The 24,595-nt window shown below is 45.3% G+C and overlaps 1 protein-coding gene across 1 annotated transcript; it reads left to right on the forward strand.

The window, feature by feature from the left end:
* The first annotated feature begins 1,043 nt into the window (after window positions 1-1,043).
* Window positions 1,044-24,594, forward strand: ATP6V0A4 (ATPase H+ transporting V0 subunit a4). Its single transcript, XM_030959991.1, has 20 exons — window positions 1,044-1,175; window positions 1,636-1,714; window positions 2,507-2,601; window positions 3,683-3,808; window positions 4,192-4,286; window positions 5,027-5,153; window positions 5,623-5,705; window positions 10,347-10,440; window positions 10,989-11,201; window positions 11,475-11,625; window positions 12,384-12,523; window positions 12,794-12,951; window positions 13,401-13,494; window positions 15,926-16,044; window positions 16,965-17,181; window positions 18,765-18,872; window positions 20,767-20,901; window positions 21,870-21,987; window positions 23,016-23,187; window positions 24,231-24,594. The coding sequence occupies exons 1-20, from the start codon at window positions 1,059-1,061 to the stop codon at window positions 24,322-24,324; spliced, it is 2,535 nt and encodes an 844-aa protein (XP_030815851.1). The 5' UTR covers window positions 1,044-1,058; the 3' UTR covers window positions 24,325-24,594.
* The last annotated feature ends 1 nt before the right edge of the window (window position 24,595 follows it).

The raw sequence follows: 24,595 nt of genomic DNA on the forward strand, positions 1-24,595 counted from the left end.
GAAATGTTTCTCTTATATTTAAGATGAATCTTTTTGTATGTAATAAAGAGAATTCATAGAATCCACAATTTATTTCAAAAATGATGAAAGATAATGTTTATAGAGACAGAAGGGGTTAAAGACAATTGGCTTGCTACCCTTGTCAACAGGTAGAAGTGAGGTTATGAAGGGATTTTGTTTTGCTATAAAACATACACGTGCTACAAAATTAAATGCATGCAAGTGTATCTATTTGCATGTTTTTCTCTGGAAAAAGATAATTACTGTGTTTGTACATGCTGATCGGGTAATTTTGTGTGAGAACCACTAAAGACAATTTCTATGTTCAGGTTATTCAAAGTAAATAATAATAAGCATAGAGATGATGGGAAATTTTATGCAATGCATGTTATTTCATGTATCTCATTTTGAAAACAGTCCTTTATGGGGAAAAAATTCTTGTGAAATCCTGAAGGTTGTTTTAATTTAAAGGAAATAGTCTGCTCTTCTGCCCACACCCATATGACATGCTCCAGATGGGTTTGCAATGTTCACACTATCAATGACAGCGACAAAAAACCAGCCAGGCCTCTTTCACTTGTCTAATTGCAAGGTGAAATCATTGGGGTTTGTTGCCTTGGGGGGTTTTTTGTCTGTGTGCTTAAGGCAAAGAGAAGCTGAGTTCTGTCCAATCACAGCATCCAACACCAAATTACACAGCCTGAGTGCAGTGGCCTGGAATGCTCAGGTCCAGCAGAGGACAAGGCAGGGAATTTGTTCATCATTTGTCACAGGAGACTGGTGACTGTCCCCTTTCCCTGTGGCACACACGCACATTAGCATCTCTCACTGCTCTGGTGGGCTGAAGCCTCGTGTGGGTTCAAGGAGCCTCTTAGAAGGGGAAGAAACCCTTTGGGGGGATCTGATGGGCAGCACTGGGTCATCTGCCAGCACTTTGACTCAGTGACCCCGATGTTCCTGCAGGGCTTGGCACCTTCTGGCACCTGCCTGGGCAAGGAAGACTGTGCTGCTGCCACGAGGAGTGCCAGGGCCTCCCAGGCCAGAGAAGAGCGGGCAGGATGGCCTCCATCTTCCGCAGTGAGGAGATGAGCCTGAGGCAGCTCTTCCTGCAGGTGGAGGCTGCCTACTGCTGCGTGGCTGAGCTGGGGGAGCTGGGGCTGGTCCAGTTCAGAGATGTGAGTAGTGCCTGGCTGGCGTGCTGAGCTGTTGGAGAGGTGCCCCGGGCTGTGCTTGTCCTTCCCTCAAAGCATTTGGGAAAGATGCACCTGTAGGGAGGCCAAAAAGACCATGGTGAGACTGGGGTTTCCCCAAGGCTGATCTGAAACCCAGACATGATGCCAAGACCCTACCCATCCCTGAGTCCCCACCCTTGTGCCTTCTGCACAACCTTAGAGCCACCCTTTGCATCATCAGGACACAGAAGTATCTCCATGAAGGCCCCTCTGTGACTCTTGTTGTGGGCAAGGCTACCAGGTCCATGAGGAAGCCCATGGGATTTCCCTGCCAGCAGGACCCTCTCACACCCAGTGATATTTGCCATCCTCACCAAAAGCACTTGTTCTCTGCTAATGTTGAAAAATGAGCACAGCACTGTGCAGCCTTCAGCCCCAGGCTTGTTTTCCCTCCTGTTTTTAGCTGAATGTGAATGTCAACAGCTTCCAGAGAAAGTTTGTGAATGAAGTGAGAAGGTGCGAATCCTTGGAGAGAATTCTGCGTGAGTAAATGCTTGTCAGATGCAATCGGCTTCCTGCCAGCTGGTGGTGTGGGATTGGTTTCTTTAAGTGCTCTCACACTGGGGAGCAGAATTAGTGGCAAAATGGTGATGTTTTCATCTGAGCCCCTGGAAATGTTTTCCATGCGTCGGCTAATTACCACTTCACCCCATATGGGCAATAAATTATCGCCCTTGTTTTGAAAATGGTTAACTGAACTTAAAACTGTTAATTAGCTTTTATAAAATCACAAGATAAATCTGGGGCTGGTCCAGATAACCTGACTCTTACACCAGTGCACCAGGTGTTGGCACACACTTCTTCTGGGCTTCAGCCTTGGGATAAGTCCTTAAACACAAGCAGCAGAGCTTGTGGTTCCCACTGTCCTGTGGATGTGTGTCCTGGGAGCTCTGCGCTCTCCCACCACAACACTGGTGCCCAGTGTACCCATGGTGGCAGCACCTGGCATTGTTGGCCAAGCAGTGGAACCTGAACTTTCTGTGTGCCTTACTCACTGCCCCAAATAAAGGGGGCCATGGTCCCCACTTGTGCCAGTGCCACATGGGAATGGGCACTGTGACTTCAGAGGAAACAGCACCTCCGCTGAGAAGGAGGCTGGGGGTGCTAATTCCTTGGTGGATGTGTATATGCACTGGGATGATGGCACCCATGTATCAATTAATCTTGTCACAGCTCCACGGGATGCCTTGGTCCTGGCTGAGCAACAAGCTGGAGACCAGGATGATGCACCAGGGATGATTCTGTGTTGAGAGTTCTGTGCCTTTTCCCTGCAGGTTTTCTGGAAAATGAGATGGAAGATAACGTTGAGATAGTCAAAGGAGAAAAGTACCCAGAGACACCCCTGCCTCGGGAAATGATTGATATGGAGGTACAGAATTTGGGGTGGAGCCAGGAGAGGGAAGGGTTGTGCACAACAAGGGCTGTCTGTGTGATGTGCTCAGTAGAACCCTCCCTGCGAGGAAGAGTCTGGTGCCGGAGGCTGGCACAACTCTCCCTGCCCAAGGAGGTGCTCCCCAAGTTGCTGCCTCAGCACTCAGGTTGAGGCTGGTCCTGCTGCATGTTCCTAAAGGAGCCCAGTGTTTTTACCATGCCCTGTGAAACATCCCTCTGGTCCCCCATATTAAGGAAAAGGTATTGCTTTCACAGAATGCCTCTTCATCCTATAGGAGAGAATAAGAAGGGTTTGGTGTGAGAGAATAAGAAGGGTTTGGTGTTTCACCAAGAGACCTGATGTTAGAACCCACTTCACTGCATAAAAATCCCAGGACTGCCTGTCCTGCTGGGAGTGTGGCTGTGATGCTGGGGCCTGACACAAAGACTTGGGTTTTGCTTTTGGATGTGCAAGGGATGCTTTATTCTAGCCCAGCTGGTAGCAAAGTTTACTGACAGGGTAATTTTAAAATGCTGCATGCAAAGGTGACTAGAAAGGAAAATCAAGCTTTCCAAGGGCTTCAGCTTCACCAGCAATTTTGTTTCCTGGTTATTCCTGGCTCCATGTCATCATCTAATTTTTGGCCTATGCTAATGAACCTAAACTAATGTAGGTTGCTTTTGTAGTCAGTAAAATGACAGCCAGCCTGTCTGGGGTGTGAGATGTCTGTGAGTAACCACAGAGATACCCAGCCAGGCTGAGGCACCTACACCACACACACACACCTACCTGCCTGTGCTTGGGTCAGGGGCATCAGAACTCCAATGCCAGAAGAGGGCAACACATCCATCAGGGAATGTTTGCAATGCAAAAGTGATGCACTGGCATTGATGAATATCTTCCTACAGATAGTTTTTATCAAACTGTTTGTTGAATATTTCTGTATTCTCCCTTGGAAAAAAAAAAAAAACAAAAAAAAAACAAAAAAAAAAACACTGTTGTTTGAGATTTGGTATCAGGTTGGGAAAGAGCCTGATCTGCTTCAGAGTTTTTCTGGATGTGCTTGGACCCTAAACAGACAGTGCTGGAGAAACTGGAAGCCGAGCTGCTGGAAGCCAACCAGAACCAGCAAACACTGAAGCAGAACTTCCTTGAGCTGACAGAGCTCAAACATCTGCTGAAGAAAACCCAGGATTTCTTTGAGGTGAGAGGCCTCTTTGCTCTTCCAACAGAGATGTAGAAAGTTCTTTAAAGTACTTGCACTTTCATTTGGTGGGTGTTGCTTTTAGAGGTCTTTCCCACAAGCCATGATGAGGTTTGCAAAAACACCTCGATCACTTTGGAGCCTGCATTGCTTCGTGAGCCAGTGGGGCTCAAAAACTTACCTCACAGATCTCTTTGAAAATAGCATTTATGCTTTTCCATTGCTAAGATATAGCTGACTTTTATTGGTTTTCCTTTGGTCTAATCTCCATGGAAATCTCCATGAAAAGCTACCTTTGGGGAAAAGTTTTTAAGAGAAAAATGTGAAAATAGTTTTCAAACTGGCAACGCTGAAGAGTGTTTTGTAAAACTAATGTTTTCCAGGCAGAAACCAATCTGCCAGATGATTTCTTTAGTGAAGACACATCTGGACTGCTGGAGCTGAGAAGCACTCCTGCTGCTGCAGCTGCCAAGCTGGGGTGGGTATTGGTGATGGCCTCCAGCTTGGCCAGACTTCCCACCTGTGCTGCATTGCTGTGACACTGGCACAGCTTCCTTCAGCTTCTTAGCAGAGGGTGCCCACCAGCCTCCTCTGCACAGCTGTTTCATGAAGATAAGAGAGTGACCGTCTTCAGAAACTGTCATCAAATCTATGGTCAGGTTATGGGTCAGTGGGACAAATGGATTTCTGCTTCCAGGCCACCAATTCCAGTGATCCCTTAGTAGGTATTGACTGAAAATTGCTCTCTTAAGGCACCTCACTCATGACTTCTGGACTCAGGCATCTGGTCCTCATGGATGGATGTCTAACCACAGTAAAAGCCTCACTTTTTCTGTTGCACTGGGCTGCAGTCTGATCCTTTCTCAGAAAAGGGAAACAGGAGAGTAAAGATAAACCATCATTTCAAAATTTCTACCTCCTGCCTCTGCCATTCAGACACCCTCATTTTTGTGACTTTAGGCATCTCTCCATTTTTCCATTTCTAGCCAGAATTTTCTCTTTACCTTCACCTATTGATCTAGAAAAGTTTTTTTTAAGAAAGAACCATAAAATAAAGTCAGTAGCTTGAGATAAAAGCCAGGCTTGAGCAGGGAAGGTTTTCCTAGAAGTGCCTGCTAGCACAGCCTAGAAAACAAGGGCTTGTGAAATCATGTGTGCTACAGGCCCTAAAAGGCATGGAATGGCCTTGTAATTAATTTATCTTGTAACTCTTCTCAGATTCACAGCAGGGGTGATAAAGAGGGAAAGGATGATCCCCTTTGAGCGTTTACTGTGGCGAGCCTGCAGGGGAAACATTTACCTGAGGTACACAGAAATGGACACCCCCATGGAGGACCCTGTGACAGTAGGTACCAACCTGGTCGTGCTTTCCTCTGCCCTGTGTCTGAGGGCAGCCTGTAGGGAAAGTGTGGGACAGTTTGAGGATGGGAGAAGTTTCTCTGACATTGCTTTCCCCTTTTGCTGCTGTTGAGGGGGTTTATTACAGGTTTATACAGCTGTATTACAGAGACCACCATGGAAGTGGACTGTGGCTGTCCCCACCTGGAATTAGCCATGGAAGGTCGATTTCCTTGGTGTCTCTGGGGTGAACCCTGTGCCCCAGTGGAGCTCTGTCCCTTTTGTTCCTTCCTCCATAACCCAGAGCTGCTGCCCAGGCCTGTTTCCTGAAAGAGAATCTGGGGAAAACACTGCTGATGGGAAACTGGGGATGGGGGATAAAACAACCAGTGGAGAGGCTGCCAAAAAAAAAAGATACCAACTTTTCTGCACTGGACTCTGGGTGTGTTCAATTCTGCTTGAATTGTGTGTTGCAGAGGGAAGAGGTGAAGAAGAATGTGTTCATTATCTTCTATCAAGGAGAGCAGCTTAAACAAAAAATCAAGAAGATTTGTGATGGGTAAGGCAGGCCTGTGGGCAAGCCACAATGACCCCCCTAGAGGTGGTTATTGGCAGTCTGGGCTGGCTGAATTTGGAGCTAGATTTCAGATCTCCAGCTGTCAGCTCTGCAACCAACCTCCCTTCCCCTCCTCAGCTCTGCTGCTCCCAATCATGAAAGACATCCATCACTTTGGCACTTGGAACTTGAGATCCTACATTTTCCAAAGTGGCATGCAGCTCTTGGGAGCTTCAGCTGCTAGGGTTTTACTTGGGATATCTAAAAGGGGATTCTTTAAAAAAATACCCAGCGCTCTTCCCCTGAAAATCAGGGTCCCTAACTTGAGGACTGGAAACAAGGTAATCCTCAACTTGCTCTCAAGCCTTCCTGCATTTCTTCATAGAAAAATGATGCTGTAGTTTATTCAACCCTTTCCCAAGGCCTTTGAGCAATATCTGTGTAATCAGAGACAGAGCCCAGGAGAGAAATGAAAGCTTCATACAACCTGACTTGTTTCCACCCTGTTAAGCATCTTGAAAAGATAATTCAAGTTGAATATTTTGTTACCCTTTCATAACACTGATGACCAATGAGCTTTGTTGCAGTGTAAATCAGATTTGATGAGAGGATCTGTCTGCTGTCACCAAACCCATTTCAGGTACAGCTCCTCAGCCAGGCAAGGCCAGCCAAGAGCCTGCAGGGAGAAGCTGAGCAATTGCTCTTCCCTGACATCTGCACTCAGGGCAGGTCTTTCCTTACCTCCTGCCTTCATCAGAATAAAAGCACATGCATCTTTCACCCAGCTGGCATGACTGACTTTAGTCCCAAGAAGTGACAGAACCCTGGGGTCTGTTAGCAATTCCTGCATTGCAAATGGGGCCCTCCAAGGGACCTTCTATGAGCAGTGGAGGGCAAGGACCATCCAGAGAGAAATTCAGCCCTCCTGAGGTGGATGTCTGTCCATGAAGCAGTCATGGACATGAGGGAAGACCCCCAGCTCTCAGTCACTGATTTCTGAAGCTCAAACATACAGGGAGTTCTGCCATAGCCATTGTGCAGGATCAGACTGCTGCTGCCAGTGGCCTTTGAGTTTTCAGCATTACAATTTCCTGCATACAATAGAATCATAGAACAATTTGAGTTGGAAGGAATTTTAATGATCGTTTCATTCCAACTCCCCTGCCATAGGCAGGGACACCTTCCAGTAGACCAGGTTGCTCGAAGCCCCATCCAGCCTGAACACTGCCAAGGATGGAGCATCCCCAACTTCTCTGTGGCACCCTGTGTCAGTGCCTCACCACCCTCACAGTAAAGAGCTTCTTCCTAATATTCAACCTAAACCTACTCTCAGTTTAAAGCCATTCCCCCTATGTCCTGTCACTACCTGCCCTTGTAAAAGGTCCCTCTCCAGCTTTCTTGTAGGCCTCTTTAGGTACTGGAAGGTGTGGTAAGGTCTCCCTGGAGTCTTTCCTTCTCCAGACTGAACAACCCCTATTTTCTCAGCCTTTCCTCATAGCAGAGGTGCTTCATCCCTCTGAGCATCTTCCTGGCCCTCCTTTGGACTTGCTTCATCAGGCCCATGTCCCCCTCATGTCTCATTTCTTTTCCTGCTTTTTAAATGCTCTTCAGACCCCTTCTCCCCTTCTGCATGGGCAGTTGCTGGTGGGGAATGCTTCCCATTGGATTTTAGGCTGTGCCTTGCAAGTCACCAGGTCATACATTTAGAACTGGCTGGCGTTGCCCATAGAGTGCTGAAAGTTCTTCATTTTGGATGTCTTTTTTTTTTCCTCTGCAGCATTTAAAATTCCCTGCAGTCAAAAGCCAAAACTTTTTTCCTGGGATGGGAGTAAAAGACCAAGCAACGCAATGCCTGTCAACGTATTCATGGTTGATTGACACCAAAATCCCCCAAACCATAGGCACAACCTTCTGCAGCTAGGGGTCAGGCAGTGCTGGAAATGTGAGCAGATCCCTACAGGGATGTTGTGGTGTGCAAAGTTTCTAGGAGCCAGTGTTGCAAATGTATGTGGTGGTAGGTTTGTAGGGAGGAACTTAGACTGGTTTCTCTCAGGCCCTTGTGACTGAAGCAAACTACACCTACCAAAGACAAATCCAGAGAACACTCTTTGCAGTGCTAATGAAGTAATCTTTTATGTTCCTTCTTCATTTCAAATTTTTTGGTTGCTAATATGCCCAACTATTCAAATGTTTTCCTGTGTGGCAGATTTCTAAATGTATTAATCCTCTGGCCCTCCTTTTGTGCTCTGTGGGCCATCAGCCACCCCTGGTACCCCGGCCAAGACATCTTAGTCTGGTCCACCTTAGTCTGGTCCACCTTTTAGGCAGGCATGACTACACCTAAAGCAGATGACAGTGTCATTCCAGCCCCAGCAGGATATTTCTGCTTAGCACTAAGTCATCACTCATGACAAGTAAATATCCTGCAAAAATCATGGGACTGGTCTGAGCCAGGCTCCTGTAAGGCAGGCTAAGATTTGTTTGCAGAACTGTGTGCCTCAGGTTACGCTTGTAGTCCCTGCTTGACTCTAATTGGTAACATTAGTCTGCCAATTTCATGAGCATTAAGTCCATGCACAAATTTATTAGTGAAAGGTGTAGAGGGAGCAGGAAGGAGGAAAACGTAAGAATTTTTCTTTTCCTCCTTTTCTCGCAGCTGCCTCAGTACTAATGTGAATACTAAGCTGAGTTTATCAATGTAAGGATTCCCTGCTGAATTCTCCTGGAGCTTTCAGAGATGTCTGTGCCATTAGGGCAAAGCTGATACTCAGTATGCAAAATGGCTGTTAAAAGATCAAAGCAGCACTGCTGCAATAACGTTATTGGGAATGGGGGAACTGTACAGCATGGAGGAATAGGCTTTCAAGTTTGATTAAAAATCCTTATTAAAGAATAACTAAGAGCTGTGAAGAATAAGAAGATGGAAATAATTAGGTAGGGTGAATAACCTTTGGAAACGAATACCAGGTGTTGAGTGAGGAGAAATTCAATTCTGGAAAGGGAAGTTTAGCTGAAGAGCATGTGCTGTCATTACACACAGCTCTGGGCTGATCTCTAGGAAACTGCAGCATGTTTTGTTCAATTTGCAACTGTACTCACTTGTATGTGTGCTGGAACTGATTTTGTAGAGCAGGTGGTGAAACATCCTGTGCTCAGACAAAGCCAGAGTATGATGCTTATCTGTACACAGAGCCTGTACATTTTTGTCTCTTAAGCAGGGATAGACCCCTATGACCCTGTTGCGTCTTTTAATTCATCTCATGTGCAGAAAGACAGCCCTTCAGCAAACCTTACTCAGCATATCCAGGGCAGGATGGTGGAAGTGTGTTGCCTTAGGTCAGGGGCAGGAGATCTCTGCTCTGCAAAGAGGAAGGATCTCTTCCTGCAGATCTGATGAGCAGTATCAAAGTGGCAGGGGTGGCACATGCACTAGTTATCACTGAACAAGCCAAGAAGTAAAAAAAAGGAGGGATGTCTGCTATTTTAGTTACTGCAGCACCTCAGCTCAGCTCAGGCTTGCAGGCAGAGAGCAGCAGCAGTGCACCCTGTGGCCTCTAAGGGCCCGGTGAGAGCTCCTTGTGCCTGCCTTTGTGCATGAAGAGTACCCTGGGACTTGCTCTGCAGGCAGGACAGGTAGCTACACACTTCTCAGAGAGACATGCAACTCATTTCCAATTGTCTGTGCTGGGATCATATGGTGTCCAACACTGCAGTGTGCTGTGCTGGTGGAAGCACCTTTGCACCAGAGTGACCTGCAGCTGTGCTAGAGAAGGTCGAGTTCTGTGCTACAGCTGAAGCAGTACCTGTGTGGAGCTAAGACTTTCACTCAAATTAGAATCCCACATTAGTCCTTCTTATACCACACTAAACAAAACCACTGAATCTTCCAAACAGAACCTTGGGGGTAAGCTTATAAAAGCTTTCATACTGGTTATCTTAGCTGATGTAACAGACACACTCTCAAGGTGTTTAAAACCCTTCACCTATCCTTGCCTTGTTCCCAAGGTGTCTAGCCAAACAGGTGGACCAGAAGCATAAAGCCATTCTCCTATTTTATCCTGAAATGCCATCCTTTTGTTTGTTTGCTTGCTTGTTTGTTTTTGCAGGGTTATTTACTCATGCAGCCTGCCCGCACCAAGGGCGTTTGCTTGCAGTGCAGCAGTGGCTCAGCTGATGCCTTCTCCCAGGGCCTGCAGGAGGCTAGTGCAGAGACAGGCACATGGTATTTTTCCAACCTCGGTGCAACAGGGACATCTGTTGGCTGCTGCGTTAGCGAGGCTGCCTTTGCCAGGGTGGGTTTTCCTTGAGTCTCAATTCAAGCAGCTGGTGGACAGAAGGGAGGTGTCTACATGATGTGTTTGACATCAGATCCTTGTATCACCTAAGACAAAGAGGGTTTTTCAGCTAGAGCAGGTGAAGGGATCCTTATTCTCATCAAGGGATGAAAGTACCTATTTGCAATTTTCTGCGAGACCAGGTGCAACTTTGTGGTATGTGAGAAGAGTATACTGCTGGGTCAGGAATGAAGTCCAGTTTCACTGCCTTTGAGCTGAGAAGAGTACAGAGGAAGAAAACTCGGTCGGGTTTTATATAAAATTTACAGAAAATAACAGGTGTTTCTCAACTCTCTCTTACTGAGGCTAGATTTCGTGCCACAGTCTATCCTTGTCCGGAGTCTGCCACCGAGCGCCGAGAAATGCTTGATGGAGTCAACACAAGAATCGAGGATTTAAACACAGTAAGTGGCAGTGGCTTCCCTGAGGACTGAACGCTACAAGTGGGACCTGCCCAGATATTTGTCCTGTCTGAAACCATGTTGCAGACCACACAGGTTGTCTTCCCGACACCATATCTCATCATCTCCATCATTCACTTATGCAGCAGCACTGTGGTGGCCACAGGATGTGTGGAGGTCCCAAGACCATGAACTGTAGTTCTACTCATGGGTGTGATATTCCTCAGGTTTGTGGCACGGACATGCCAGCTTGGGAGCACGTGGGGACATGTGGCCAGTCTGTAGGCAACTGGGTAGGGGGCCAATCCCACAGCTAAGTAACCCCCAGTGGTCTCCTCGACACTTACAGTGACTCAGGACCATGCAGGGAGAGTTCTTGGTGAGGAGCACTGTGCACCTGGTGTTGAGTGATCCTGTGTCCACACCTGCAGGTGCTGCTCTCCAGGATTTCATGCAAATAGTTCCTTTCCATCAACCCTCTCCAGTTAACAGAGTAGCTCATGCCCCCTGTGCTTCCATGTCTTGAGTGTTGCCCTGTGTTGCGCTTACAGGTGATGACACAAACCGAGTCCCACCGCCAACGACTGCTGCATGAGGCAGCAGCCAACCTGTGGACCTGGGGGATCAAGGTGAAGAAAATCAAGGCCATCTACCACATCTTGAATTGCTGTAACATTGACGTCACCCAGCAGTGTGTCATTGCAGAGATCTGGTTCCCAGTGGCTGATGCTGACCGGATAAAAAGAGCTCTCCATCAAGGAATGGTAAGAGAGCAACAGTTTGGGTCCTTGAAGCTCTCACCCACACTGAATTGTTTATATGTTGAACATATTTCCAGACAGGTCTGGTACTGTAATGTGGGGCTCCCTTTTCTAAGCTGAGGTTGTCCCATTGTCATTTGACCTTTCATCTTTTGACAGAGCTTAAGGTCAGCATTAAATGTTAGCAGGTTTGTGACAGACCCTTGAGCCAGAAGTGGTGTTGTGGGGCCAATTCTTCTATCCACTCTGTGTCTGTCCTTGTCACTGTGTTTGCAGGAACGCAGTGGCTCCACAATTGCCCCCATCCTCACTGCCATACACACCAAGATGGCACCACCCACCTTCAACAGGACCAACAAGTTCACAGCTGGATTTCAGAACATTGTGGATGCATATGGTGTGGGCAACTACAGGGAGATGAACCCAGGTGAGAAACATTCAGCTACATACATATGGTTTGCATGAGCCAAAGTAAAGCCTTTGAGCTCTCTCACTATCCTGAAAAATGTACTCGCTGCTGATTGAGAAATCTGAACTTATTGGAACTGTTTGGTGTATAGGCATGGATTTTCTCAGGCAAAGAATTTGGCTGTTGGTCTTCAATGAATGATTGTGATGGAAATAAGGAACTATACAAATACAGGGTGGAGAACAGATGGTGAGATAGCTGGTCTGAGGAAAAGAACTAAGCTCACAAAGGAAATGTAAGTTGAGCTCACTGTGTTGACGCAAAAAAGGCCAAAAGGACCTGATAAAAGTTTGAAACAATGGTAGAGAATTTCAGACCACTGAGAATTAATAGAAACCTAGAAATGGGGGCTTATGTGAAAGGGTGAGATTAACTCAGACTGTTGAGACTGAGCTGGTTGAGAAACATGATAGCAACCTTCAAATACATTTTTGTGTTGCAAAACAGAATGCAGTTGTCTACACATGGTGTTTATTATGGTGAAGCAAGAAGCAAAGGATAAAACTGCAAGGAAGGTACAGGTTGTACAAGTGAACATTCTCTGTGATGGTAAAGCCAGTTCTGCACTAGATCTGACTGCCTGGTGTGTAGGGGAGGAATTGAGGAGGCCCTTTAGGGCAGTACCTGTAAGGAATGGCCTGCTGGAGTAGACTGCTTCTTTGATGAGGCCTTTTTGTTTAGAGAGAGCTGAGCTTCTTGGCCTTTCCCTCCTGCAGCTCCCTACACTATCATTACCTTCCCCTTCTTGTTTGCGGTGATGTTTGGGGACTGTGGCCACGGCGCTGTCATGCTGGGCTTTGCACTCTGGATGGTCATTAATGAGAAGAGCCTTCTGGCCCAGAAAAGCACTAATGAGGTGAGTACCAGGGGTAGGCTCATCAGCCCCGATGGATAAAGGGGACATCCAGCCTCCCAAGGGCTGTGTGGAGATGGTTCAAAGATACCTGTGAGGCAAAGGTTTGGCAATTCTACCTGTTCATACACAGACGGCCTAAAGGACCCAAAATTTTCTATGAATAACTGTATATACACAGACGAGTACAATCATGTCTGCTGTTGGCTGAGGCCCACAGACTGATAGGCCTGCAGGTACTTTGGTCACTGGCACTGCCTTCTCCCCCTGCAGATCTGGAATACCTTTTTCAGCGGGCGCTACCTGATCCTGCTCATGGGCATATTCTCCATGTACACTGGCTTCATCTACAATGACTGCTTCTCCAAATCATTCAACTTCTTTGGTTCTTCCTGGCACATCATCCCCATGTTTAAAAATAACACTTGGAAGTAAGTACTAAATGTAGGAAGGAAGTAAAAACACAACCAAATGGAGCATGTAGGCTTGGAAAGAGAGACTGCCTGTGTGGGGAAGGGAAAGATTCCCTGCTGTGGATGCAGCCATGAATGAATCAGAGGTTTTGTCTGACACACACAGATGAACTCACTATTGAAATGGAAATGTAGAGTCCCTGGGAACACGCCTGTTTGTTCAGGCGCTGATGTGCATAAAAATCTGCAGGTGTCCAGGACTGATGCATAGAGAATTATCAGTGTGAGGGAGGCTGCCATTGTGTGGGGCCCATTTACATGCACACAAGTGCAGGATAACAGGTCACAGAAAGGCTGGAGTCAGCTACAGATATCCTGTGGTAGTACTCAGCACACCTCACATAAATATACTGTGGGCTTCGATGGAGAGAATAAGCTGCAAAGGTCATTTCCTTTTTCTCTTGTAGTAAGGATGTGCTTCTAGAAAATACAGTGCTGCAGCTGAATCCAGCAATCCCAGGAGTCTACTCTGGAAATCCATATCCATTTGGAATAGATCCGGTAATTAAATTAAATTGCTCTAAGATAATTTGTATTTCAGTCCTGTTTCTGCATATCAGGTACATCAGTAGCTCCCTGCACTCTCTCCTGAAGCTGTGCTTTTCACTTCTTGCTCTTTGTTCCTTATATAGTTGTTGTGGTTTAACCCCAGCCAGCAGCCAAGCCCCACTCAGCCCTTTGCTCACTCCCCCACCAGTGGGATCAGGGAGAGAATTGGAAGGGTGAAAGCTGGAAAACTCATGGGTGGAGATATAGACAGTTTAACAGGGAAAGCAAAAGCTATGCACACAAGTAAAGAATTAAGTCATCTCCTCCATGGGCAGGCAGGAGCTGAGCCATCTCCAGGAGAGCAGGACCCCATCACATGTGATGGTGACTTGGGAGGACAAACACCATCACTCCAAACATCCCTCCTTCCTCCCTCTTCCCTCCACTTTATACACTGAGCATGATGCCATGTGGTCTGGGATATTCCTTTGGTTGTTTTGGGTCACCTGTGCTGTCTCTGTCTCCTCCCAACCTCCCGTGACCCCCACCAGTTCCTCACCAGCCTCATGAAAAGCAGCAAAGGCCTTGGCTCTGTGTAAGCCCTGCTCAGCAATAACAAAAACATCTCCATACTATCTACCCTGTGTTTACAAATCCAAAATACATCCCCATACTAGCGACTATGAAGAAAAATACCTCTAACCCAGGCAAAATCAGCCCATTCCACCCCTTATTCCACACTATTTACATTGTGCTCAGGTACCACACTATTCAGTACAACTTCATTAACCACCACTCACCCCCCATTCATCAGTCCTTCTGATGCTTTCCTTTAGCAATTAGCAATTGATATATTGCTAACAGCTCTGCACAGGCAGCAGCAAAATAGTAAGCAGGAAGGAAGTTTGATTTTTCTGGAGAGTGGTCTTGTGCTAAAGTTTCTTTTCTACTACACATCTGCTGAACTCTGTTTCCTTACTTGAGTACTTAACCCATTCCAGAGATAGCTCACCAGTTTGAAGGCAAACTTCCAAATTTCATGCAGTCTATTTGTTGCATGGAAGGTGAAATAAATGGCAGTATTATTTAACTTAGCCACATTTTCTCCTCTGTGTCCTATTTCCCTTTTTCTTGTTGTTCTGTCTTTATCATGTACTGAAATGTACTTTTTCACATCAAGCTTTCCTGTTTCAATCTTCATATTAGTCAAATAACCGCCATCCCTGCTGGTTGCACTCTCACTTCAATTGGCCACCCAAAGGAACTCTGTCCTCCCCTGGTTCTCAGAGACATTGACCTTGTAGTCAGTTTTTTATAAACTCAGCCCAAAAGCTCTGTCCGGGATGTAGGCAGTCTGGTTCAGAAAATCACGTCAGAAGCAGCTGAGTTTTCTGCATGTTTCCCTAATTTAGGTTGACCTAGACCTCTTCCAGCCTGGCTTTTCCCTGTTCAAGAGTGTGAAAGTCCTGGCTGGGAGGGAAGAATGGCTGAACAAGTGCTGGAAGGGAAGGGGCGGACGGGAAGCACCAGCTTCCAGATAATCTCTGAGGAGATTTTCTGTGTCATCTGCCCTGAAGGATGGATGGCTCTTTGCATTTTGCAAATCCTGCTGGCATGACTGAGGTGTATCTTGGAAAAAAAGTCACCCTGATATGGAGAAGATAGCCAGTCTCTTTGGCATCCAGAGAATAGGCATGTCAAACAAACATGCAAAAGCTAATGTTTCACCCTCCAAATAATCCTGTCTTCCTCCTTTCTCTTCAGGTACTATACTTAGTGTCTGAAAAGTGGTGTCTACTTGCTGTCTCTGGACAGAAGACTTTGGGGTCTAGGAAGTTTGAGAAGAAAGGAGAAGCAACCCTGAAGCTCTGTAGCATACAAAAGGCAGGACTGAGAAGGGATGTATGTCCCAACATAACTAAAAAGTTAGTGCAGAGAGGCAGGCAATAAGCTGATCTCCATGGCCAAAGAGTTGAAAAGAGCTTTTTCTGTTCAAACAAAAAGTTTGAAAATGCTCTGTCCTCAGTGCTTCTCTGGTGAGGGTGGAACTAATTTTGGTTGCAGCAGGAGGGATTTTCTCATGCCTTTCCACTTTTGCTAAAGATGATGACTCAGCCTAAGGACAGGAAATGACACAGAAAATATTTAGGTTCTGCTACCAGCCTTTGCAGTAGTTTCCAGAGGACTGAAGTCATAGGATCATTTTAAATCCTTGTTATTTCCTTTGTTAAACAAGTTTAATACTTTATACTTTTTAGATTAATACCTTGGCAGAGTGAAAAGTAACAAAAGAAACATCTAGATTTCTGTGCATTGCTCCCTCTTACTAGAACTGGTAGGACTAAATCGATGGTGCCAAAGCAACAACTTCCACAAACCTTTTATTGATCAAACACCTGAAAATCTTGTTCTTCTCTCTCTCTCCCTGTTCCTTTACCCAAAGATCTGGAATGTTGCAACGAACAAGCTGACTTTCCTGAACTCCTACAAAATGAAGATGTCGGTTGTCATAGGGATTGTGCACATGGTTTTTGGGGTGGTACTCAGTCTCTTCAACCACATGTAAGTTCACTTCAGCAAGCCTGTTGCTGCAGCAGCACACAAGTCCTCATCACTAAACTGGTGTCCTTCACTGAGAGAAAGTCATATTTTGGAGTGATGATCTGAACTTTGACCTTTCCCTGGTGTGAGTAGAAATGTGCCATACACTGGCTGACTCACACAGTGTTTGATATACAGAGCTAAGTCCAAAGGACAGCCATAACATTGTAGGTATTTTCTTCAATAAACTCTCTTTTTAACTTTGTTATATTCTCAATTCTGCAGGAATATTGAAACACACTAAATTAAAAAGATGTAGCACCTCCCACTATTGACAACTTTCCTCTTGAAAGACAAGCTCTTTTGGCCTAAACCAAAACACACTGAAATCTTGCAGAGCGTGTGCATTTGGCCTAGCTTAGCAGCTCTTGGTCAGGATTTGTGGGTGTACTTGTCTATATCTCTGCCTCTACGTTTTGCAACAACAAATAAAAAATGGTGATCGAGTGCAGAGGCTGATACTGTTGTGTAGAGAGACTCTTCAAAGCTGCAATGTGTGTAGTGACCTTCAAGGACAGAAAGTGTTTGAGAGAACCCTACAGGACTGATACTACACCTGGTTCTGACCTTTCTTGGCATATCATGCTCAACTTTGTGAATAAGACGTTTTTTGAAAATTGTCTTTTATTTCAGTGTAATAATCTTTTGAGTTGCTGAGAGATCAAGTACAAAAACCTGAAGATAATTAGTATAACAGAGACTTCGTATTTAAACAATGGCTTTCACTGATAAATCCTGTAATTATGAATTTCTTTCTTGGCTAGTAATAGTTGTAAATTTGTTCGGTTATTTCCCAAAAACTAGGTACTGCCAGACTTGGGTGCAAACTTGTATTAATATCTAGTGTATTAACTCTAGTTTTCTTTCCTGATTCTTTCCAGCTACTTCAGGAAATACATAAACATTATCCTTCAGTTCATTCCAGAGATGATTTTTATTATCTCTCTTTTTGGCTACCTGGTCTTCATGATTATTTTCAAATGGTGTCATTTTGATGTCTATTCATCCCAGAGTGCACCAAGCATCCTCATCCACTTTATCAACATGTTTCTGTTCAACTATAGTGACACTTCAAATGCTCCATTGTATCTGCATCAGGTATGGATCAAGCTGCCTGAATCCACTGTAGTTTTGTATTTGCAGTGGGTGTTGTGAAGAGTGGGCACAAAGATACAGGCTCAGAAGCTCAATCACAAGTGTCAGTCACAAAAGTAAAGTTTATTCTTCTGGTATTTGTGTTGGTCTTGTCAACAGGGAGAGGAAAGCAGCTATCAATCAGTGATGCAGAGGAAATCTCTTTCCTAGTGTCATTCTGACAAGAATAGTGATGCAGTGGAAGATACTGTTGGGGGAAAAAAATCAAAGTGTGACTAGAGATACAAAGCTGTGTATTGCAGGCATGCTGTCCTGCAGTCTGGTCACAATGCCAGAGACATCTTCCTTTCTTCCTATAAGATAAGTTCCTATTTCATCTTTGGAAAGCTTTAATACTTGACATTTTCACTTAAAAAAGTAGAAGTAGATAGAGGATTTTCTGGCAGCTTTTTGTGAGAAATAACTCCTCTTGGGAGTTCACTTAAAAAAAAAAAAGGCAAGCAAAAAGAATCCCCTAAGAGGAAACTTGTTTTAAAGTAATCTCTATTTATATTCTCAGAACATGGAATTTTTTTCTTTGATTGATTTTACATCAGCAGCATCAATGAAGAATCTGCAAGCAAGCCACATGTGTGCAGCCACATCTATACAGTTGCACACTGGGCCCCCAACATGAGCTCAATTTTAGGGACAGCTGATGAGTCAGAACTAATAGAGAGCCCTGATCAGCTTCAAGAAACTTGTTAAGGATTCAGGAGAGTTTGGAAAAACACAGTCTTCCCAGCCTTTAAAAAGTCTTTAGATAACATTGTGCTTTGTAACAACCCAAAGTTTTTCCAGGGTGGCAATTTTTTTCTTATATTCCTGTCCCCCTGCCCCACCAGGAACAGAATGTGCCATCTGCCGGGGTAGTCTGAATGAAAATATTGTATGAGCCCAATCATAAGGTGATCAGACATCTGAGCCAGCTTTAAAAAAATGCAGAAGTTGTGCTTCTAGGTTTTCTTTGTTTGTTTTGATGTTGCTGTTTTTGTGTAAGTATGAAGAGTTTTGTCAGGACAGCAACAGGGGTGCCATACTTCAGTGTAAGAACGCCTTATATTTTGGGGACAGTCTGTTACCAAACCCAAGCGATGGGGATTCTGGAATTGCAGATGTAGAGTAAATCCAGGGCAAGATTTGAATGACTTGGCTCTTACTGCAGTCTTTCCACACTGATCAAAGCAAGGCAGCCTGACTTACTCACACAGAGTTAGCACATTCACTTGGGACACTGAGTAGCCAGGTTCAAGTCAGTAGCATGAGATTTTGGTAAATTAACCCTTTTCAGCATGACAGCCTTTCATCTCCAGGTCTCCAACCATCTCTAGCTGAATGTGCTTTCTGGAGCCTTAAGCACTATACATTTATTTTCTTATTCTCACAAGCAGAGGATACACAGCCAAATACAACAAATACAACAGGGAGTTGAGTTGTATTTGTTGTATTTAAAAAATTACCATAATATAGACTCAGGTTTCTAACCATAAAGCTAGTTGGCTAAATGAAGTAAAGCAATTTCTTGCTCTTGTTGTTTTGTCTTTTAGAAAGAAGTGCAGAGCTTCTTAGTCATATTTGCTCTGATTGCTGTTCCCTGGATGCTCCTCATTAAACCTTTCATCCTCCGAGCCAACCACCAGAAAGCACAGCACATGGTAAGGGATGTGGATCAGCTGGGGGGGACTCAGTACTGCAGAGACAAAGCTGGGGAGACAGACCCCAAAAACTCTTTGCAGTGATGCAATTCTACATTTCTCTGAACTCAGGCTTTCTCTGACAATTTCAAAATGTGCTTTACGCCACATATGCCCAGGACACGTGTATGGACATGTCTAAACCATCTAAACTAGAATCAGAGAATGGCTGAATTTGGAAAGGATCACTGGAGGTCATCTGGTCCAAACTCCCTGCTGAAACAGGGTTCCCTAGGGCTCATTACTCAGGTTTGTGTCCAGACAGCTTTTGAATATCTCCAGTAAAGGAAACATTTCCCTGGAAGCAGGAGCTTTGCTAGCAAGGACATACCCTATTTGTTAAGCTGACACCAAGCTCTTTCACCTGCTGTATCAAAAACCAAAGAAGATTTAGAAAGATTGAAGTGCTGGTAAAGGCAAGACAGGGAAAATACCTCAGTTGTCACTGCACAATCTCCACTAACCATTAGTTTGCTCTCTGAGAAATGGGGCATCTGTGAAAGTCCTGGCCATGGAGAGAGCAACAGTGCTTGAAGGAGAGGTTTGATTTAAAAGCTGTTGCCTGCTTTCTGTAGTTCTTTCTTCCTTAAGTGATTGCCTTCACATTAACAGAGCCCTCCTTCCCATGGGTTCTGTGGTTTGCCCACAGCTTCCCAACACACAGCTGTGGCAGCTGCAGCTTCCCAGCTGATCATTCATTCTCTCCATTACTGCACTAACAGGACTTTACTTGTCAGTCAAGATTTACTTCTCTTTGTAGTTAGAGTTAGTGGCTGGAGTACCATTTATAGGGCACAGATGTTTCCATTTGAAGAAAGAGATGCTGGTTTTGCTGCTTGACCTTTTCCAACCCAGTCACTTCTGACCTATAATTGAAAGCCAGGTCCCTGGGAGACCTTTTCAGCCCTGCCTCTGCACTGTAATTTCTTATTTTGTCATTCTTCTGGGATTTGGATGAAGGCTTGACATGGCTGACTCCATCTCCTGCTTTTATGCCAGGAACATCTGACAGGTTTTACCCACCTCCTATTGTGCCCCCATATTTCTATTCCTAATTTTCATATATTAGCTGTCTGATCACATCCTGCATTCCCCTAGATTTATATGTTTGCAGCAGTCTGTTTTCTGTGCTGACATTCAGGTAAAGCAAAGATAAAGCGGGTGTGACAATCATTACTGCTGCACTAGGAAACAATATGTTGTGAGGAGACCTTTCCCATGAAACCTGGTGGAGGCTATAAAGGGTGACAAGGCAGAATCTGACAGAAGCCATGAGGTCTCTATTTGGTTATGCTGTATAATAGGACTTATTAGATCAGGTTGTTCAGGCCTCTAGAAAAGTCCTGTAAATAATAATTTTAGAGAAGTTGACACAAGGTTTTTGCCAATTTAAAGTGAATCAAGAGCTTTGAGTTTTATTTCTGCCTGTATCCAAGAACTGTGTGACCTTCATCAAGTCATATGATCCTCTCAGGCTTCGTTGCTCTTTTGCTTGACACTAATTCCTTTGATTTGCACCCATCTAATTGGGAACATCAGCTTTAAAAGTACCTCAGTTTTCTCATTTCCTAAAAGTGATGGGTCTTCTCATGGTGGGATCAAAGAGTGCATTGTGACACTAGAAACTAGCTACAAAATAGTTGGAATCACTGGAAAATGCTTTAGGATAGAAAACATTTAGGTATTATTTGCCATTTGGTGGGAATATTCAATTTCTGTTGTCTTTGATGACTTGACTTGAAACTGTCTTTGTGTTCATGATGTAATCCTTCACGTGTTACCCATCATGAGGTTATTGAGGGAGGACTTCTTCATTTTGACATCAACCAAACATACTGCATTTTGTTTCTGAAAGCTCCGTTCTCAAGCCATCTCAGGAAACTCAGGAGATGAAAATGAGGTAGATGTCCCAGAGACCAATCACTCCAAGAAAGCTTCCCAGGGAGACCACAGCGGTGGCCATGAAGGACATGAGGGTGAGGATGAAGAGGTAAGAAAATTTGGACAGAAAATTGTTCAGACAAACACAGTAGTAGAAGACACAAAGTCAAGCAGAAGACTTTTGCATGGTTGCCAGCCCTTTTTTCTAACAAGATATCAACACATACTGTTGTAACAGTTTGTGTTTTCAAACAGAATAGGGTTTGAACTTTCATTGAATTAATTCCTCTGAATTTTTCCTTTGGTTTTGCCTGGTGGTGGCACGCATTCTTGCAAACCTCAAGCTTTTACAAACTTCAGGGTTTTCTTTCCTCAGGAGTGGTTGTTCACTTCCACATTGCACCCAGAGAAGGTCAACTCTTTCCCAAGAGTCAGTGAGCTTTCCTTCCTCTAAATTGAAAAGAAGCATTTAAAGTTGGCAGCCAGAATTGTTGACTAGGGAGAGAATCCTTCGTTTGGCAGATATTGTCAAGAGCTTCTACAGTAGGAAGCAACACAGGAGAAAGTGACAAAAATATTTGTAGCAGTTGGGAGTATCAACAATATTGAGTGTGGATAGGGCTGGCTGTTCCCAGTCGCAGGGAATCTTCACAGATTTGCTTATTCATTATTGTGAGATACAGTTATCCAGTGATATCTCCCAAAATGTGTATGCCCATAGGCAGATAGCCTGAAAGCCCCTATTTTACATAAGAATTTCTGTCTCTATAGGAAATCACAGAGATTGGCAGCAACCGGATTGACATTTAAGGATTTGAAATTGTAAAAGTGAAATGTGAGCTGTTCCCCAAACATTTAGTTTTCACTGGAATTGTATTTCCCCAGTGAGAATGTATGGGAAGACCATGCAGAACTGACACTTTTCAGAGCAGTCTCTTTTCCAGGGAAATACCTTTGTGTTGCTCAGAACGTAGCAAGGAAAGGAGTAAGAGCCTTTTGGTGGAGTATTGCTCTGCTAACCAGAAAGCCCTGAAGTGAGAACTAATAAAGCTTTTTTGGTTTTATATGTTGTTTCAGTTCAATTTTGGAGATGTATTTGTCCACCAAGCTATCCACACCATTGAATACTGCCTTGGCTGCATCTCCAACACAGCCTCCTACCTGCGACTCTGGGCGCTGAGCTTGGCCCATGCACGTGAGTGACTGTCCCTCTTTAGTGTCCTTACCATGCTGGTCATGGCTTCTGCTGGTGTTTGACTATTCCTACAAATTTCTTCATGAAATCCAAGCTTCTCCTTGTGGACATTTATGTGTGAGGATGTTTTGCTTCTGCTTAGATCACTCTAAGTGTTTCATGGTGAGCATCTCAGTTTTCAGAGGCGATTCCTGGCAGCTCTGATTGCATTCACTGGCTGGGGCCCCTTTTCCTGCACTGCTCTTTAGCCACTCCTGTGGAATAGTCCTCATGGTGTGTGGCACAGTGGGAGGTGCAGCCCACTTGTGTAGTCCAGTCCATGGAGGTGAAGGCAGTATGGGAGCCATAGCTGCTTTTCCCAAGAAGCACTTGCTGTAGCCTTAGGGTATGCAGATGAATGCCAAAATTACTTGAAACAGTAATTTTGATTCTGTTCAGCAAACAGGAAAGAAAAGGTCTGTCTCAAGAGCTTCTGGAATTCGTCATTTTCACTGGGATTTTTTCCAGAAACATTCAGCAGAACATCACATTCCATGAGAAATGTACAGCATTTCAATGTCTTTTGTCTTGATTTGTGATAAAAACAGATGCTCAAATACTAGAAATTGCCTCAGGCTGGAACTTAGATTTTCAATGTTTCTAATTTTTCTAAAATGTTTTTTATTAATATTGCTGTAATGCCTCTGCCTAGGAGTTGCACCTGCCCTAAAGAACTGTGCACACAAAAAAAGGAAAACAGAAAGGGGGTGGGGGACAAGGAGGGGGGCTGTGGTGTGGTGTGCCATGGATTGACAGGGCTGAGCTGTACTTCTTGGCACAGAAATGAGCTTAGTAACAGTGGAGTGGAAGCTGATACACATGAGCTTTACATGGAGAACAGATCCCCAAATAAAATAAAACAACTAAAAAGCTTAGCTAAGGGCATACATATTCTACAAACTGGGAAAAATGGGTGAGCTGGCAGACTGCATGCTGTGTCTGTCCGTAGCTGCTGCTCAGCACTGTTTTCCTTTTGTTTCCTTCTGCAGAGCTGTCAGAGGTCCTTTGGACCATGGTGATGCACAATGGGCTCAGCAGCAGCGGCTGGGCAGGCCTCATCGCCATCTTCATCATCTTCGCGGCATTCGCGGTGCTGACGGTGGCCATCCTGCTGGTCATGGAGGGGCTCTCAGCCTTCCTGCACGCCTTGCGTCTGCACTGGTACGGGCAGGGCTCCTCTGGAGCTTTTCCCAGATCAGGCTTGGGAGGGAACAGGCTGTGGGAACAGCTGGGCACAGTGCCAGACATGCTGTGCCAGTGCTTTGGACCATTGGTTGCCTTTGGCAAATGAAGTGAGGGAGGCTCTTCCAAAGGGAGCTCAGAGATCACTGCTCTGACCTGCTCCCTGGAGCAACCTGCTTGTCCTCCTGAACCTGCGGTGGTTGTCAGCATGTGAGGCAAATGGCAACCTGCAGTTCTGTCCTGGTAAACATGCAGAGCCACTGAGGCCTCTTTGACCTGCACAACAAGGCCCAAAGCCAGCACAGCTACACCACTGGCTGTGTATCCCACCCAAGGATCTAACAAGACCACTGCCAAGGGCAGCAAGAGTTCATTTGGGAGTGCAAATCCTGATGAAAACCTGGGTCTGTACTTGTGTCATCAGCCCAAGTTGAGCTTCAGGCTGCTTAGGCTTTGTGGCAAACCAGCTCCAAGTTAGCCCCTGATCATCAGTGCGGGCAAGGACAGTGGTGGGGACCCACCATCAGCACATGAGGAAGACCAAGGTGACAAAACACCCTTCACCACCACTGTAACTCAGCATCCTACCTGAGCCCCAAGCTGTGGCCTTTTTCACCATGTCATGTCCTAGCACCAATCATAACCACTGGCAAACCATGGTGCAGGTGCTCGCCATTGTGCAGGGAAGAGGAGGTGTCTGTCACCCTCCAGTGTAATTAACATGTGGTTATCTCAGCTCTCAGAGCTTCCAGAAGCAGGTTACCAGGCAAGGTTCTGCTCACTGGCCTTGTGATGAACATTTCCAGTCTGGCCCCACAGAAAGTCAGAGCTGATGTGTGCCATGTTGCTCCCTGGGCTGCCTGTGTCTCACTGCTGGTGCCATAAAGTGCCTACATTTGCAGCTTAGAGTCAGCAATTTTCTTGTGGCCTCCCTTTTCCCATGGGTGCCATATTTCAGCCTCTTGGCTGGCTGTAGGTCCTGCCTACAGGCAACACTGACGCCTCCCTCTGCTCCTCCCTAGGGTGGAATTTCAGAACAAGTTCTACGTGGGAGCTGGGTACAAATTTTCTCCGTTCTCCTTCAATCACATCATCAATGGCACTGCAGAAGAGTAAAACCAGTGCATCACTGCTTCCCTCCTCAGACCAGCCTCGCTTTCCCTGTGGTGGCTCACCCACAGAGTAGGATACATGGGATGAAAGAGAATGGGGCATGGCCCTTGAAAGAAGAGCTGTAGATGAATAAGTCCTAGCTACATTCCAATATACTGCTGTATCAGCTAAGAGATGACCTGTATCAGCTGGTCTGGCTGGACCCTTGGCTGAGACTCCATTGATGTCTGCAAGTACCTGGTCCTCAGCATTTGATGGGGTCAGCTGCCTACTG

This window comes from Camarhynchus parvulus, chromosome 1A, assembly GCF_901933205.1.
Source record: "Camarhynchus parvulus chromosome 1A, STF_HiC, whole genome shotgun sequence".
NCBI classification, from domain to species: Eukaryota; Metazoa; Chordata; class Aves; order Passeriformes; family Thraupidae; genus Camarhynchus; species Camarhynchus parvulus.

Excerpts from the sequence above, each read along its gene's own strand:
- ATP6V0A4 (XM_030959991.1), top strand. The coding sequence starts at position 1,059 with ATGGCCTCCATCTTCCGCAGTGAGGAGATGAGCCTGAGGCAGCTCTTC. Across the intron at positions 10,441-10,988 it reads GAATCGAGGATTTAAACACA|GTGATGACACAAACCGAGTC; the intron begins GTAAGTGGCAGT and ends TTGCGCTTACAG. Across the intron at positions 12,952-13,400 it reads TTTAAAAATAACACTTGGAA|TAAGGATGTGCTTCTAGAAA; the intron begins GTAAGTACTAAA and ends TTTCTCTTGTAG.